This window comes from Camelus bactrianus, chromosome 27 (genome assembly GCF_048773025.1).
Source record: "Camelus bactrianus isolate YW-2024 breed Bactrian camel chromosome 27, ASM4877302v1, whole genome shotgun sequence".
Taxonomy (NCBI): domain Eukaryota; kingdom Metazoa; phylum Chordata; class Mammalia; order Artiodactyla; family Camelidae; genus Camelus; species Camelus bactrianus.
Genome location: NC_133565.1, coordinates 24,606,331 through 24,621,984, shown reverse-complemented (window position 1 = coordinate 24,621,984; position 15,654 = coordinate 24,606,331). Strand labels below are relative to the sequence as shown.

The following is a 15,654-nucleotide window of genomic DNA, read 5'->3' as shown; positions in this document are numbered from 1 at the left end:
TGTCTGGAGATGAGTATGGAAATCTGAATTTCTAGCAAGCTCCCCAGAGGAGTCTGAAGCAGATCACATTTTTGAGAACCAGTGCCAGAAGCGGAAGATGCCATGTGACTTCATGGTTAGAACTGCATTCCTTGAGCAACTGTACCACCCCCACCCCCTCGCCGCCATGGAAGAGAGTCCAACTGCATGAGCTTAAATTCTGCTGGGGAGGTGGTGAGAAGCTTCTGGGACTTGGGGGGCTTCCAAGAGCTCAAGCAGTCTGTGTTGGAGTCATTATTGGACAAAGTAAGATGTGCCATCCTTGACTCCATGGATGGAGTCTTGGTAGTCAGCATCTGCCCATCTTTTCACCCATCCTGTTCTCCCTCCCAGACCTCCCTGAGATCAGTGTGAGTCATGTCAACCTGACCGTACGAGAGGGTGACAACGCTGTCATCACTTGCAATGGCTCTGGCTCGCCCCTGCCCGATGTGGACTGGATAGTCACTGGGCTGCAGTCCATCAACACCCACCAGGTAGGCGTTCTGGGCTTGGGCCCCATCCCCTCTTAGTCTTAATGAGCTAAATCATGAACAGAAGCAAGTGATGTGAGAGTAAGGAAGAAGAGGAAAAGTTTGTGGTCCTGTTTCAACAGGAAGAAACACTTGGATTCCATCCAGCTGTAACATTTTCTAGCCAATTTGATCTTTTTTTTAATTGAAGTATAGTAGATTTCCAATGTTGTGTTAGTTTCTGGTGTACAACATACTGATTCAGTTATATATATATTATATATATAATATATATATGTTCTTTTTCATATTCTTTTGCATTATAGATTATCACAAGCTATCGAATATAGTTCCCTATGCTAAAAGTAGGACTTTATTCTTTATCTGTTTTATATATAGTAGTATCTGCAAATCCCAAGCTGCTAATTTATCTAGCCAACTTGATATTAAACATGCTGCTAAACATCTCTGTACCTTACTTTCCTCATCTGTAAACTGGGCATAATGCTACCATTCACCTCACAGGGTAAAGGTGAGGCTTACCTGAGCTCTTGACTTTAAAGAGCTTGGCACTTGGTCAGCGTGCATTCATTGGAAAAGTCTCCTTTCCCTTCTGCTCAATTTTCCTTTTAATTCCTAATGGTGTTTGGGGATTAGGTGGGGGAGCCACCCTTATAGAAACTGTTTGATTGTTGTCTTTTTTATTGGGGTTTTAGACAAATCTGAACTGGACCAATGTACACGCCATCAACCTGACGCTGGTAAATGTGACGAGTGAGGACAATGGCTTCACCCTGACATGCATTGCAGAGAATGTGGTGGGCATGAGCAATGCCAGCGTCGCCCTCACGGTCCACTGTGAGTGGGCACCGTTGTGGCGGGTGGCTGTGTACCAGGGGGATGTCAGCCCAGGAGGCTGGGGCTGTGTCTACCAGGAGGAGCAGACAAACTCTTATAGGATAGGACTGAGCAAGTCAATCCTTGGCTAGTAACCCCAGAAAGGGTGTCCCTGTCCCTCAGAAGATGATGTGCCTCAATCTCATCTATGCTTTTACTCCTAAGTTGGCCCAAGTCTGCCTTTTATTAAATCCCTAAAAGGTTGTGAGAGGGAACCCTCCAGTTGTGGTGGACCTAGGAAGTTTGGGTGAAGACAGACATCTCTTCCCCTCTTTGGGGGCGGTGGTCAGGTGGAGGGACCTCTGATTCCTTCAGTCTTTTTGGAGCTGGGTGGGGAAGAATTGGGATTCCCACCGCCGTTCCTGGAAGGCTGCTCTGGGACACAGGAGGCTCTGGGTCCTGGCGTCAGCTGGCCTCTTCCCCCTGGCAGACCCCCCACGCGTGGTGAGCCTGGAGGAGCCGGAGCTGCGCCTGGAGCACTGCATCGAGTTCGTGGTGCGCGGCAACCCACCGCCCACGCTGCACTGGCTGCACAACGGGCAGCCGCTGCGGGAGTCCAAGATCATCCGTGTGGAGTACTACCAGGAGGGCGAGGTCTCCGAGGGCTGCCTGCTCTTCAACAAGCCCACCCACTACAACAATGGCAACTACACCCTCATTGCCAAGAACCCCCTGGGCACAGCCAACCAGACCATCAACGGCCACTTCCTCAAGGAGCCCTTTCCAGGTAAGGGCAGAGCCACTGCAGGGTGACCATTTCCTTCCAAGAGCTCGGGGAACGGGGCGTGGTGGCTTTGAGAGGAGAAGCAGCAGCTTCAACATGAATGTCGTCATCACGGCAACCGAACGCGTGTGGTGTGGGACGTATTCAGCCACCACCAGCATCTTGCATAAACTACATAAAGTCGATTTTCTGATAGCTGTTACAGTAAAATCTAAGACCTGCTCAGAAATACACAGGTGTGCATCTAAGGGCACATTGTGTTATGGTAGAGAAAGCGGGAACTCGAAAGTTGGACAGGAATGATGGAGAATCTGAACCCAGTCCTTTACCGGTTGGGAGACTCTGGGCGTGACAGTTTCCCCCAGTTCCTTCATCTGTGAAGTGGGCATGATTGTACTGCTCCCATAGAATCTTGTGGCTTTTAAACGACTTAAAGTAAACAGAACACATGTCACAGGCTTTGGTAGACAATGATGGTGCAATGACCCTCCATTGCAACGGACTTCAGAGTCTGTCCCGTTCAACCCTGCATTTAACGTCTGAGTCAGCAGAACCTCTTCCTCCTAGCTGGGTAGCAGAAAGGCCTTGGCGGGGGTCTAGGCTTCCAGGTCCGTGGTTCCTCTCCCCTCCAGTGCCGTGGTGAGCTAGCAGGGGTGGGGGTACTGATGCTGGCAGCCTGTGATGGTGCTGATGTCACGTGGACGAGGGGTAGGAATTAAAATAATGAAAGGGCTTTGTTTGAATATTTGAGAGGTAACTCTGCCTCTGTCTGGGCTAGAATATTTCATATACTTCCCTGAAGTTGGAGGAGAAGGAAACACTCCAAGAGTTTAGTAAAAGTCATTGCAGCATCTCTTGGTGAGTTCAGCAGTTGGTAAGTTTCTGTCAGTGAAGCCATGTGTCTTTGATGACCTTGGTGATTTCTGCTGGGAACAGGCTAGAGGACCTCTTGGCCTTCAATTCCTAGAAATTGGTGGGGGGGGTTCCTAATGAGATAAAGAGGGTTGGAAAGACGGATATGCCACACACCTAGACACAGACAGGTGGAGGACAGTGAAAGCTAACCCTTTGCAACAGCTGCTTTTGTGAAGGTGACTTGACAGCTTACAGATAACCAGAGGGGAGCAGCTCCGAGAGACCCTTTTAGTCTTAGTGCAAAGAACCTAGAACTTTAGAGGTTTTGAGAGAAACTCTGAAGAAATGAGGCTGCCTGGGAAGCTAAATTCTTTCAGCTGAGGTCCCGGGGATGATGGCGCCTCTGCTCAGGAGAGGACTGAGAACGTGCTGACACTTGAGGCCATATGGTCTGACATTTTCAGCATCACCCCGGTACGCCCAGTAAAAGGTCCCACTGTGGGCCACACGAGCTTTGTAGGAGCTGGAAGAGTCCTGGCCCTGGCCCGCACTGTGGAGGCAGCGGCTTTTAGATACAAGAATTACTTTGCTCTTTAAGGGCCATAAAGTCAGGCTAGGCCTTGTTGGCCTAAAGGGCTGGAGTGGCCCTTTGCTTTGCTTGTGCCCATTTGGTGATTAGACAATGAAATCTGTTTTTAAGGAGGAGAGTCTACACTCCATGATGGGTGAGGAGTTAAAGCCCCCCAAAGTAATGCTTCTGTTTCCAAAGGGAAGCTCTTGAGGCCTGGACAGACTAGGGAGCCATGGAGTGCTCAAGAGGGAGAGTGAGCCACTCTGGCTCCTCCCCGCAGAGGGTGTCTTGTCCGCGGGGCAGCAGGGTCCCTGGGAATGCATGGTAGGCATGGCTTTTCCTTTGTCCGCCATCCCCTGGGGAGGGCAGCAGTTTTCTGCATCCTCCCAATTGTAGACACCTCCTCTGTCCCCAAGAGACACAGCAGCCCCTCCTCGTCATCTCTAGATATTCTCGTCACCTTATCAACTCTCCTCCAGCCAGTGGTCCTCAAAGGATGGTCCCCAGACCAGCAGCATCAGCATCACCTGGGCGTGTGTTAGCACTCAAATTCTGGAGCCCCACCCAGACCTACTGAACTAGAAACTCTGGGGTGGAGGGGCCCAGCAGTCTGAGTTTTAACAAGCCCCTCAAGTGACTCAGCTGCTCCCTCATTTGCGATCTGCTGTCATGACATTTGGTGGACTCCAGCCCTAGAGAGGGAGGGCAGAGTCTCAGAGGAGCTTGTAGGGGAACAGCTGACCCTAAGTGGGGTCCTCAGACCCATATACACCCTGCCAGGGCCGTCCTGTGTGAAGGTTTGCTTGGTTTATGAGCCTAAAGGAATCAATGGATGATGAAAAGGCGGTGACAGGGAAAAGACGGGCCGGGCGTGTCAAGCAACAAAATATCTAGACATTTAAGGGAGTAAATTATTCAGGGGAGCAGGCAGTAAACCCTGCACCTGCTGAGCCCTGGGTACAAAGGCTCGCTGCGGCTTCCTGCTCTCCTGCCGTGAGGGTGTGGGGACATCGTATTTGTCATCTGCCCCCCTCTCACTCCCAAACAGCAGCGCATAGAGATTAAGAGGAAGGATTCTGAGATCTGACAGACCAAGGGGCCAGTCCCACCTGTGGCCCAACCAGATGGGCAGCCTCGGCTCCGAGAACGGGGCTTAGCACGTGGTTGGCTAGAGGGGAAGGATGATCACTGCCTCTGCTGCTTCATCTGTGAAGTGGGAACGATAACCAGTGATCGCTCCCCCTAACTTGCCCTGGGGATGAATGAAGCGCTGCTTCCTCAAAGGTTGTGGTGAAGATGAATCCACACACAGTGGGTTAACCCACCCAAAGTATCTCCCACAGTGCTTGGCACAGAGTGAGTACAGAATTACTGTTTGTTTTTATTAAAAAAACACACATGCACACCTTCAAGGGCAACAAAAGGGGATTTGTTTTAGGGGAAAACACAGAGATCACAAAGGTGAGGGTCTCCTTTCCTGACTGCTTAGGGGCCCGAGACCCATAGAAGAGGTTTGATTGGAGTGAATGTATTCAGGGGGGCGATCTGCAAGTGCTGAGGATCTCCTCAGAGCAGGACATTGAAATAAAAATGTTCCAGAAAAGCTTTTTGTAAGCTGCACATGCAGTACAAATGTTGATGTTTCCCTCTACATTTGCGGAGAAGCACTAGAATGTTCAGCATGGCATTCAGCCTGAGTGTAGGAACCAGTCCTTGGAAAGACTGGCTAGGGAGGTCTTTTCTAGAAGCACCGATCACCTGTGGTGATTACCTCTGGTGTTCCAGGACCTTAGAGGGGCCGTCAGGAGGGATCTGGGCATGAGTGGGAGCCGTGAGGAATCAGGGATCTGGGTGACAGGGGAGTCTGGGGATCATGTCAGGGTCGAGGTGGTACCTGGAAGGCCACCAGGTGGGGTCCTTAGATGATGATGTGCTAGAAGGAGGAATGTCGCCAAGGGTGTGTGTGTGTGTGTGTGTGTGTGTGTGTGTGCATGCACAAGCACATGTGCTACAAATATCTGAGAATACTTACAAAACGTTTCTGAATAAGTGAGCTGCCGTCACTCCTGAATTCCCCTTTTGTACTTGGCCAGGAAGTCTCTTCATCAGCACAAACCAGAATCCCCTCAGGGCCCTGGTACAAACAGTGGGAGAAACCATGGCCTGAGTGCCCTTAGCCACGTCAAGGCGGGTTTCCTTCCTCTAAGAAGCTTGTTGAGCCTAGAATGTGGTCCCAACCTGCTGGTGCTGCGGGAAAGGAGGCGGCGTTGCTTCCCTCCACAGTTCACCAACCAGCATCTGCATGTGGCCTTCTGTGTGGGATGGGCAGAGCATGTGGTCGCCTGGCGCGGCTCCCTCCTCCCTCCTCACATCTAAAGCCAGGGATCACTTCTCGTCGTCATTTCCCAGTCCATCTCTGTCTGGACACAAGCTGCTGCCTCTCTTCTCCCTTCTCTGGACCTGGCTGGCTTTTCCCACTGGGCCTTTCTTGAGGAGTTTGGGGTCTGAAGGAGGTGTGGTCTGGGACTGGAGGGCACACGTGCCTTGCATTCACACCCAGCCTGCATTTGGATTCAGATGCTGTACTGGCATACCGGTCCAGCCGTCCTCCCAGCCTGCTGGCTGGGGCAGAGAGGAGGACCACTCCTGGATAGCATCCTCTTCCAGGGTGAAGTTCCGAGTCCTCCCACAGGTTAGAGAGAAACTAACCAGCCAGGAGGTCTGGCTGTTCCAAGGCTCGCGTGCTTCCTGGGTGCTTACACATTTCCAGGCTCCTGAAAAGGAGCTGAGTATTCATAGGCTAATTGAGAGATTACAGGGTTCACTGTCTTGGCCAAAACATTTGGCTGACATGAGAATGTTCTCTAAAAATGAGAGCCGTAGGAGAAATATGCAAGTCAGTGTTAACTATGAAATGACCTGGCACCTCTCTTTTCTCAGGCTCTGAGGCCAAGGCTAGGGCCCCCTCTCCTCCATCTTTCCCCCACATCAGGCATCTGGTCACCTGAACTTTACAAGAGGGTGGTGGCGTGAAGGGCACGCTTGGGAATTTGAAGAGAGCTCTGTTGCTCTTCCCCCAAACAAGGCAAAGTGGATGATGAACAAGTCATCTATTAACGGTGCATTTACTGTGAATAGGAGTTTCTCTAAAGGCCTCCTTCACAGAAAGCATCATTTTCCCCACAGGTAGTTAGAGAAGAATGTTCGCGGGTGCATCCTTAACAGAGCTATGACAGCCGTGCCTGTGAAAGCTTAGCCAAGGGCCTGGTCAAGAGGAGACCCACAATGAATGAATGAATGAGTTGCTCTTATTTTTCAAGATGTGGAGGCTCGTGGCGGGGGTGGGGGAGGTGTGGTGTAACGCAGTGGTCCTCCAAGGGACCAGCAGCACCAGCATCACCTGAAAATTGGTTAGAAGTGCAAATTCTCAAGACCCGCCAGACCTCCTGAATCAGAAACTCTGGAGTGAGGACCAATAATCCATGTTTTTTGAAAAAAAACTTTCTTTAAAAGGTTTTTAACTTTTCATTTGGAAATAGCTTGAGATTCATCCCCCAAAAGTTACAAAATAGTACAAAACCTTCCTTAGATCCTTCCCCCTGCTTCCTCTAATGTTACCATCTTACGGAACCACAGCACAGTGATCAAAACCAGGGGAGTAACACTGATACAACCTTCATGCCTAATCTACAGACTTTATCTAAATTTTATCTTGTCCCACTGCCGTCCTTTCTTTCTCTGAGGTCTAGTCCAGGACTATTCACTGCATTTTGTTGCCATGTTATTTTACTCTCTTTAAATCTGGAGCAGATCCTCAGTCTCTGTCTTTCACAGTCTGTGCACTTTTGAAGACTCCTCACTAGCTATTTGCCAGCACCCCACTGTTTGTGTTTGCCTGATGTTTCCTCACAACTGAATGCCAGTTATGCATTTTTTACAAGAGCACTGCAGAAGCGATGCTGTGCCTTTCAGTGCATGGCATCGGGGGTACACGGTGTCTGTACATCTTATTACCAGTGATGCTAACTTTATCACTTGGTCAGGATGGTGTCTGCCAGGTTTCTCTAATGCCCAGTGACTATTTTTTCCTTCCATAATTAATAAGCACCATATTTTGGAGCTTTGTAAATATCTTGTTTCTTATCATTCTTTCACACATTAATTTTAGCATTCATTGATGATTCTTGCCTGGAACAGTTATCACTGTGCCATTTTTCAATGATGACTTTTCTATTTCTGTCATTTCCTCTACATTCATTAATTGGAATTCTACTGTAAGAAAAAGCTTTCTTTTCTTCCTCATTTGTTGATTAAATTACCTATTTATATCAGTGTGGACTCCTGGGTATTTATTTTGTTCTATGAATTATATAGTCCATGTATTAAGTTGCTAGGGCTGCCATAAGATAGTGCCAGAGACTGAATGGCTTACGCAGCAGAAATTTATTTTCTCACATTTCTGGAGGCTGAAAGTCTGAGATCAAGGTGTCAGGATTGGTTCCTTCTGAGGCCCTTCTCCTTGGCTTATGGATGGCAACTGTCTCCTTGTGTCTTCACATGGTCTTCCTTGTGTGTGTCTGTGTCCTAATCTCCTCTTATAAGGACACCAGCCATATTGGATGAGTGCCCACCCTAATGACTTTAACTTAATTACCTCTTAGAGACCGTGTCTCTAAATATAGTCATAATCTGAGGTACTGAGGGGTTAGGACTTCAACATATGAATTTTGGACAGATATAATTTGCCCCATAACAATCTATGAATATCATCATTTATTTTGTTGTTCACTTTGTCCCCAGTTTGGCCTTTGGAAATCCCCTTGCATTGGCTCCCATGTCATTTCTTCATGCCCCCATTAATTTCTGACTGCTTACTTTCAAGCACCACAGAGTGGTTCCCAGCTCAGACTTGGATTTGAATCCTGCTCGATCCCTTCTTAAATGAGTGACATTCAGTTAGTTACTTAATCTCTATAAGCCTGTTCCCTTTTCTGTTAAAAGGGGATAATGCTATGCACCTCCTAGGGTGGCTACAAGGGTTGAGTGATGTGTTACGTAAAGCATTTTGCACAGCCTCTGGCTCACAATCAATGCTCAGTAATGATTGGCTTTCATTATTAGGTGAGGCATTTCTAAAGGCCAAAGATCAAATAACACATTTTCATCTGGGGAGCAGGCAGATTCTAGAGGGACTCCCAAGAATGTCTCAATGACCTACTAGAATAAACTCTACATATCGATTTGAGGAATTGTGTCTTGAGGTCATAGCTAGAGTTTTCAAGGAAGGCCCATGAAAGCCCATCCTGCAGCGTTTCTTCTTGACTCTAACATACCACCGACATCCCCAGCACTCTGGGTACTTGAGGGAGGGCGGGCTGTGGGTGAGACGGTGAGTCTGGATTTAATTCCTCATCTCACAGTTTGGTTTCTAGTCTCCAAGTGGGCCAGGCCACCTTCCTGGAAACCAGGAGTTTTAGCTCTTATTCCTTCTCCATTTGGAAGACCACTTGCTAAGGAGGTGGGAGAGTGTGGGGGAGGCGTGACGTGTCAAGCCTTTTGCTTTGCGGGATCACGGTGAGTGGGAGAGGTCATAGCTCTTAAGAAGATCAAGTGCGACCGTTTGGTTTTTATTACCTTTGTTAATGATCTCTTTGTCTTTTTTGCAGAGAGCACGGATAACTTTGTCTCTTGTAAGTCTCTTTTATGTTTTCCTTTGAAACTGATTTATTCTGATACATTTGGTAACTACTGAATCCAAATAGCTCTCTTTCCCATTCCGCCACCATCCCCAGGCCCATGGCAGCTGAGAGCACCTGAGTGAAAAGTGAAAGGGAACTGGAGAGTAGGAATGCTTCTTGGGCAGTTCCAAGCCTACACCTCTCGGGCAATCACTCGGTGCCTCAGTTTCCCCCAGGGGGTTTTCAGGGGTCTGACCGTGTGGTGGGTCTTCCTACCCAGATGGAGAGGGGTGGTGTCAGGAAGGATGTGGGTTTCCCGTGCCCCAGTGGACCTCTGCTGAGCATCTCAGTAGTTCTTGCAGAGAGAACGCCGAGCCCATGAACCTGTTAGTGTTTGTCACCTGCTTTGAGAGCCCAAGAATTTGGCTGGGACCCACCTCGTGTGGAGCTGTGATTGATAGGCTCGCCTGTCCTCAAATAAGATTACTGAAGGTCAGTTTACCAGCAGTTTGGGGCCAGGGCTAGACAATCCCAAAAGGATTTGCTGTTTTGCTCATGGGCCCTGGGGGAACCTGTGTTTATTCCTTTTCCTCTTCTCCGCCGTCGGAGAGGAACGGCCACCTGCGACAGTAGACAGTCCTGCTTAGCACACCCCTGGCTGTCTGGCACGGATGTAAATACCATCTGTGATTCCTTTGTTTGTCCCCCCAGAGAATTTCAAACGGGGGCCATCTCTTGACAAGGAGGTGGTTCTAGATGGAGGACAGGCGGATGCCTGGCTTCCCACCCAGGCCGTGCTGGAAGAGGTGGTGCTTCCTAGTCAGATGAACTTGTGGCTTAACTGAGGCTGCCATTGTGTTCTGAAATCTGAATTAGGGGACTGGATAGTGAGTAGTTTAGGGGAACACGGGCCTCCTGGATCTCACTGAAGAGTGAAGAGGGGAAAAGGAAGGGTGTGGAGAGCCAGGGATGGGAGCAGGCACGCCTGCGGCAGAGAGGAGCCACGTGCCGGCTGCAGCTGCTGTCACCAACAGAATGTGCCGAATCCAGACCCTGACCATCATCCCAAAACGTTCTTCCCCTTCTATCTGTCCAATAGCTTATGGCCCACATTGCCCAGGTTACACTGTTTACTCTGGGATGAGGGTCAGGGGATGGAAGTGAAGGTTCTTTATATGCACGGAGCCTGTCCTCAAGCTGTCAACACCTGCCAGGCAGCTGCACCGGGACCTCGTCTCTAAGGACCGTTGCAAAGCCTGGAGGGGTCAGGCAGTAAGAGCCTGGCTTCAAGGGAATGCTCTCCAGCAAGAACGTTCAAGGGGACTTGGGAGGTGGGTAGGGACCATGGCTGAGGCTCTTGTGGCCAGTGAGCTCACTACCCTCCTCCTTTTCTGTTTGGTTTACAGTCTATGAAGTGAGCCCCACACCTCCTATCACTGTGACCCACAAGCCAGAGGAAGACACTTTTGGGGTGAGTCACTTCTTGCTCAGGAGGAAGGTGATTGCTGATGCAGTGGTTCTCAGTCTTCCGTTTTAGTAGCTAACTTTTTCCAATATCGCCTTACGTGAAACTCTGGTATGTATGGCAGTAAGAGGCTGTGATGAATGCCCTCCTTTCAGGTGGTTGAAATCTTCCTTGTTTGATGAGAATAATTCATTGTTTGAGGAAGTCTTTGAGGATCTGCTTTAAGCCCTAGGGCTTGGAAGGGAACAGTTTGAAAACGCCCACTCCACTAGGAGCCAGCTGGGCTCGATTCCGAGGGAGCTGTTAACTGTACAGCCTTTTACAAAATTCAGAGTTTCCCAGGCCATCTCCCACCCAATGCTCCCATCCTGCTGTCTCAAAGCCTGAGATTTCCCTGGGGAGGAAAGGAAAGGGGTCTTTTTAGAGTCCAGATCTCCTGGAACTTTCTGGATAAGAATATTATGCAAAGAATGTCAATGTGAAGGTGCAGAATTTGCTTGCCAACTAAAACCACAACAAAACAACGGACAGAAGCCCCTCTGGACTTGCCCTTGCCTCTCTTAAGATGGTCCCCAGATGAGAGGGGCTCAGAACACTGAGTCACAAAACTCCCTCTAATCAATTTGGGTAATTTATTTTTGATGTCCTTAGAGTCTCACAAATTACTTCCTCTCAAGACTTATACTCAGTCTGAGAAGTTCTGAAGTTTGCTGAAGTTCTGACAGGGCCACAGTTGCCACCGTCATAGGACGGTCCTCATCTGCGCGTGCACGTTAGGTCGTCCAGTACTCAGACTTTCTGCGACTGCTCTTGACCGTCTGGTTTTGGCCCCTCACAGGTATCCATAGCGGTCGGACTGGCTGCTTTTGCCTGTGTCCTGCTGGTGGTTCTCTTCATTATGATCAACAAGTACGGTCGACGGTCCAAATTTGGAATGAAGGGTAAGGTGGGAATTTTCGTTTGCGAGGGTCTCATGGGGGAAACGTGGCTTCTTGTGATGAAAAGATGCTGTTTTAATCTCTCTTTGCGCTCTGAGAGGGCCTCTGGTGGCGGGCTTTGGTGGCCCTGGTGCAAACACCTGTCTGCACCATTATTATTGGTAATGATGGATTGAAGGCAGTGCTGACGTCTGTGAGGACCAAACTGTGGCCCACCTTGTTTTTCTGTGACTGCTGAATACACTTCTTAGCTGGGCTGGTGCAGTGAGGATGATTTGGGAAGGAAGGAAGCTGGATTTGAGGGCACATGAAGAGGGCTTAGCTTTCTCTTTATTATTGGTGAATAAGACTCTTGGTTTGAGTAGCGTGGTTTTTCTCTTGTCTGCATCCACCCTTGGAGTTGGAATGAGAAGGTGTTAGCATTGCTAGACGTAGGGTGGTGGACTCTGGCACTGAAAAGTTGCCCATGCTGTGGTATCTCAGCACGTAGCTCTACACAGAGGTCCAGAACAGATGCCAAGGGCAACACGATTGCTAAATCTGCTGGCCGGTTTCCATGACACAGAGCATGCAACCCCATCACAGCCTGGGTGGGGTGGGCGATGCGGCTCTCCACCAAGTCTTGGATAAAGGGACTGGCACGAAAGGGGTTAACATGGTGAATTAGCATCCATCTGCCTGGTCCCAGGATGGATCTGACCAAATGGCTCAAGAGAGGCTGGGTACCAGTTCTTAAACAGAAACTTGAATTTCAAGACATACTCCCAGCTGGGGTTTCCATTTGTGGCTGATGTGAATATAAGATGGGTAGGAAGGGCTGATGAAGGCTTCAGCAAGCCATCAGGTTCCTGAGCTAGGCTTCGGGTTGGAGTTTTCTGGTGAGATTATGGGCTCCAGAAAGATGCTTTTCTATGACTTCTACACATGAGCAGGCGTACGTGGTGGGGGTCTTGGCCTGGGGGCTCAGGACCTGAAGGGAAAAGCGTGAATGAGATTCAGGCGGATAATGGTCCCCAGAACTTGCATGCAAATGTTTGAGTGTTTGTTCATGGCGGGGAAGGGGTGGTGAGGGGTTAGGAAGGAACTAGTCCACAGCTTCTATTGTATTCTCAAAAGAATCCGTGACTCTCCTGCAAGTTTAGAACCCTCAAATATAGCAAGAAATTTCCATAGAGAACTAGAAAAGCAGAAAACATGGGGGCAGACTGCCTGGCTTTCCAGAAGCCTCCTGCCTCTGCCCTCTCCTTCTGCTCTTGGTTAAGCTGAACAAGTCATGGCAAAGCAAGCCAGGTTTTCTTGAAGCATATGAAATATTTCGACCAAAAGAAATACGTGTACGGGCAAATTATAAAACTGCTACATGTGGAAGTCTGGCCTGAAGCCAGATGGCTTAAACAAGAGGAGGCCCCTGTCAGGTACCTTGGGGGAGCTGTTTTATCTGCCACCATCCCATGTGCCAAGCAGGGCTTCACAGGTTTGGAAGATCAGCGACCACTAGGCGAGCTCTGAGTCTTCGATCTTAGAGTAAATGTTGGGCTCCTGCCTTTGAGGACCTGGCATTATTATTGGTGCAAAATTTTCCTACCATGGGAGAAACTTCCCTTGCTCTTCCTCCTCCCACCTGAGAAAGCACTGGGGCCTTGACCAAAGGGAAGAATGGGACATTATTCTCTCCCCGCAGGAGGCGCGCCACCAGCTGAGACCCTGCGACAGGCTTGGCAGCACTGTGAGAGCAGATTTTTCCTATTAATTGTCATCCGGTTTCTAGAACAGCGTGTCCCCATGTCGGATGGATTAGGCGGCACCCAGGGCAGTGCCTCCCCCTCAGCTGTCCTCAGAGCCTCTCCCAGCCCCTGCTCCCCTCTCTCAGGCTGAGCTGCTGTCACCGTCCCTAGTTGGACCACAGGAACGTGTCTGTGAGGTTGGAAGTGAAATATCCCCTCTTTCAAAGTCAGGCAACCTGAAGACATTCAGCTAGAGTGAGGCAAGATGAGATGATGTATCAAGGCTGACCTTGTTTAGAATTATGCCTGCATCTTTCCGATCTTTATTAGGCCTGATTGTATTTACTTCTCATCTTAGGATGAAATGGCAGATGCCCCAGGCTGCACACACCCTTGATCTTTTATTGCCAGTGGGCATCCCAGGCCAGAAAAAGAGCGAAGGTGTGGGTACCAGAAGTCCCTCAGTTCTGACTCAGACAAACCTCCATCTCTTCATATCCCCCGCCTTCCTCAGCTTTGAATTTTCAAATCTGGGTTTGAATCTGCGGTGTCACTTAATTGCCCTTTGTTTCCAGCCAAGTTACTTAACTTCTCACGGCCTTTATTTGCTCAACTTCAAAACGATGGAATGATACCTCCTCCTTGGTTGGGTTGCTCTGATTGTTGAGAACCACTGAAAAGAGCCCCTGTGGTTTTACGTTTTCTTCTTCTTTTCTTTACGAATAAGCCTTCCCAGGCTTCTTTATTGTCCTTCCAGGAAGGGCTGCCCTCCCTCCTCTTTTGTCCCACACAATATTTAGTAAAAACGCTTTCTTTCATTCTGCCCTAGTCCTCATGCATTGTCGTTATTTTGCTGACACATCATCTGTCCTGTTAGACCAGGAGCGACTTGTCGCAGAAACCCGCGATCACTCAGTCCAGCACGCCTGAGGCTCCGCCTGGTGTTTGACAAATGGTTGTTGAACTTAGAAATAAATAACTTTATTTTTACTCATTATAAAAAGCGCAGCTTGTTAATCAGTAATGGGCTAGTTAGGGCTTATTTGGAAATCCGAGATGTCTGGGCAGTGGGAAGCGGAGTGGGGATGATCTGGGAAACTCATAAATAATTCCCACCAGCCACATCTGAGGGCCTGGAACACAGTGTGTGGATGAGGAGGACTTATTAAAATGAAACTTTCTCAGAAATAAAAAAAAAAAAACAAAATACGACGATTAGGATAACAAACACTCACATTCTTACCACTCAGTAAAAGCAGCTGTTACCCCTTTGTTTTCTGTTGCATCTAATGTTTTATTCTTATTACTGATACAACTTAAATGGCTTTAACTGTCACCTGCAGTCCCGTTTCCACTCCCATTTCCATAGGCGGTCATTAGCCCAAGTTCACAGCGCATCCATCAATCCACTTGTTTTTGTCTCTCTCCCTATAACTCGTCCTCTCTTTCTCTGTTATCTCTGCGCACCTGCCCTCCGCCTGTGCTCTCTCCCAGCCAGCCCCACAGGCTGCCAGTTGGCAAGTGTCTCCACCCTATAGCAACAGTAGTGGCCAAGTCTGGTAATCAACTTGTTTTTATGATTCTAGTTAAATATAAGCATATACATATTTGCATATATATTGGGGTTTTTTTTGTTTCATTTTGTTTTGTTCCTCAGATCACGATTGCATTTATTCACAGACATCTAGAAAACAATCAAAAGTATCTCTCTCTCTTATAGAGTTTATTAATAAATTTTATTTGGACAAGAGAGCTTGTGTCTTGACAGTTTTAAACGCCATGATTAAAGACTGCAGCACTCCCAGGAGTGGTCACAGATCCGTACGGTATGGGAAGAAATGCATACAGAGGCATATATATGAATACATATGTGAACGCACTTACAAGAGGCCTTACTTTGTGTACGTTGTAATTTATACACATGTTTGTAGCCTAAGCACCCTCCTGCATCCTTGCTGTATTTACTTGTCGTGTGTTGGAGATCTCTCCCTGCTGCTATGAACAGGCATTCCACTGGGCACCCATTTTATGGGAGATCAATATAAATAACCAGAGCTTATAGAAGTGAACTGAAAATGCATTGTCTCAGACACTTTTCTGCATTATCAACTGCCATGTTGTTGTTCAGAAATTCTGGCCTGGGGAGAGGTCAGGATTCCGCCCTGTGGAGGGCGTAGGACTCCAGCTCATCTTCTCTTGTGATCACAAAGGTTCTAAAATGGGCCTGAGTGTACAGCGGGGGTTCTTTGGACTGTTGATGAAGCCCTATGCTTTAGCTTGTTAGGGGTGATCCTGAAAGTGTCTGGTGTGG

The 15,654-nt window shown here is 48.6% G+C and overlaps 1 protein-coding gene across 5 annotated transcripts in view; it reads left to right on the top strand.

Annotated features, from left to right (window-relative positions):
* Positions 1–15,654, top strand: part of NTRK3 (neurotrophic receptor tyrosine kinase 3) — a 337,492-nt gene that overhangs the window by 111,568 nt on the left and 210,270 nt on the right. For all 5 annotated transcript variants that reach the window (XM_045522574.2, XM_010962928.3, XM_045522575.2 and 2 more), the window contains exons 6-11: positions 373–515; positions 1,208–1,349; positions 1,819–2,115; positions 9,205–9,228; positions 10,623–10,687; positions 11,520–11,622. In XM_045522574.2, the coding sequence (XP_045378530.2) occupies positions 373–515; positions 1,208–1,349; positions 1,819–2,115; positions 9,205–9,228; positions 10,623–10,687; positions 11,520–11,622 (774 nt within the window). The remainder of the gene's footprint in view (positions 1–372; positions 516–1,207; positions 1,350–1,818; positions 2,116–9,204; positions 9,229–10,622; positions 10,688–11,519; positions 11,623–15,654) is intronic.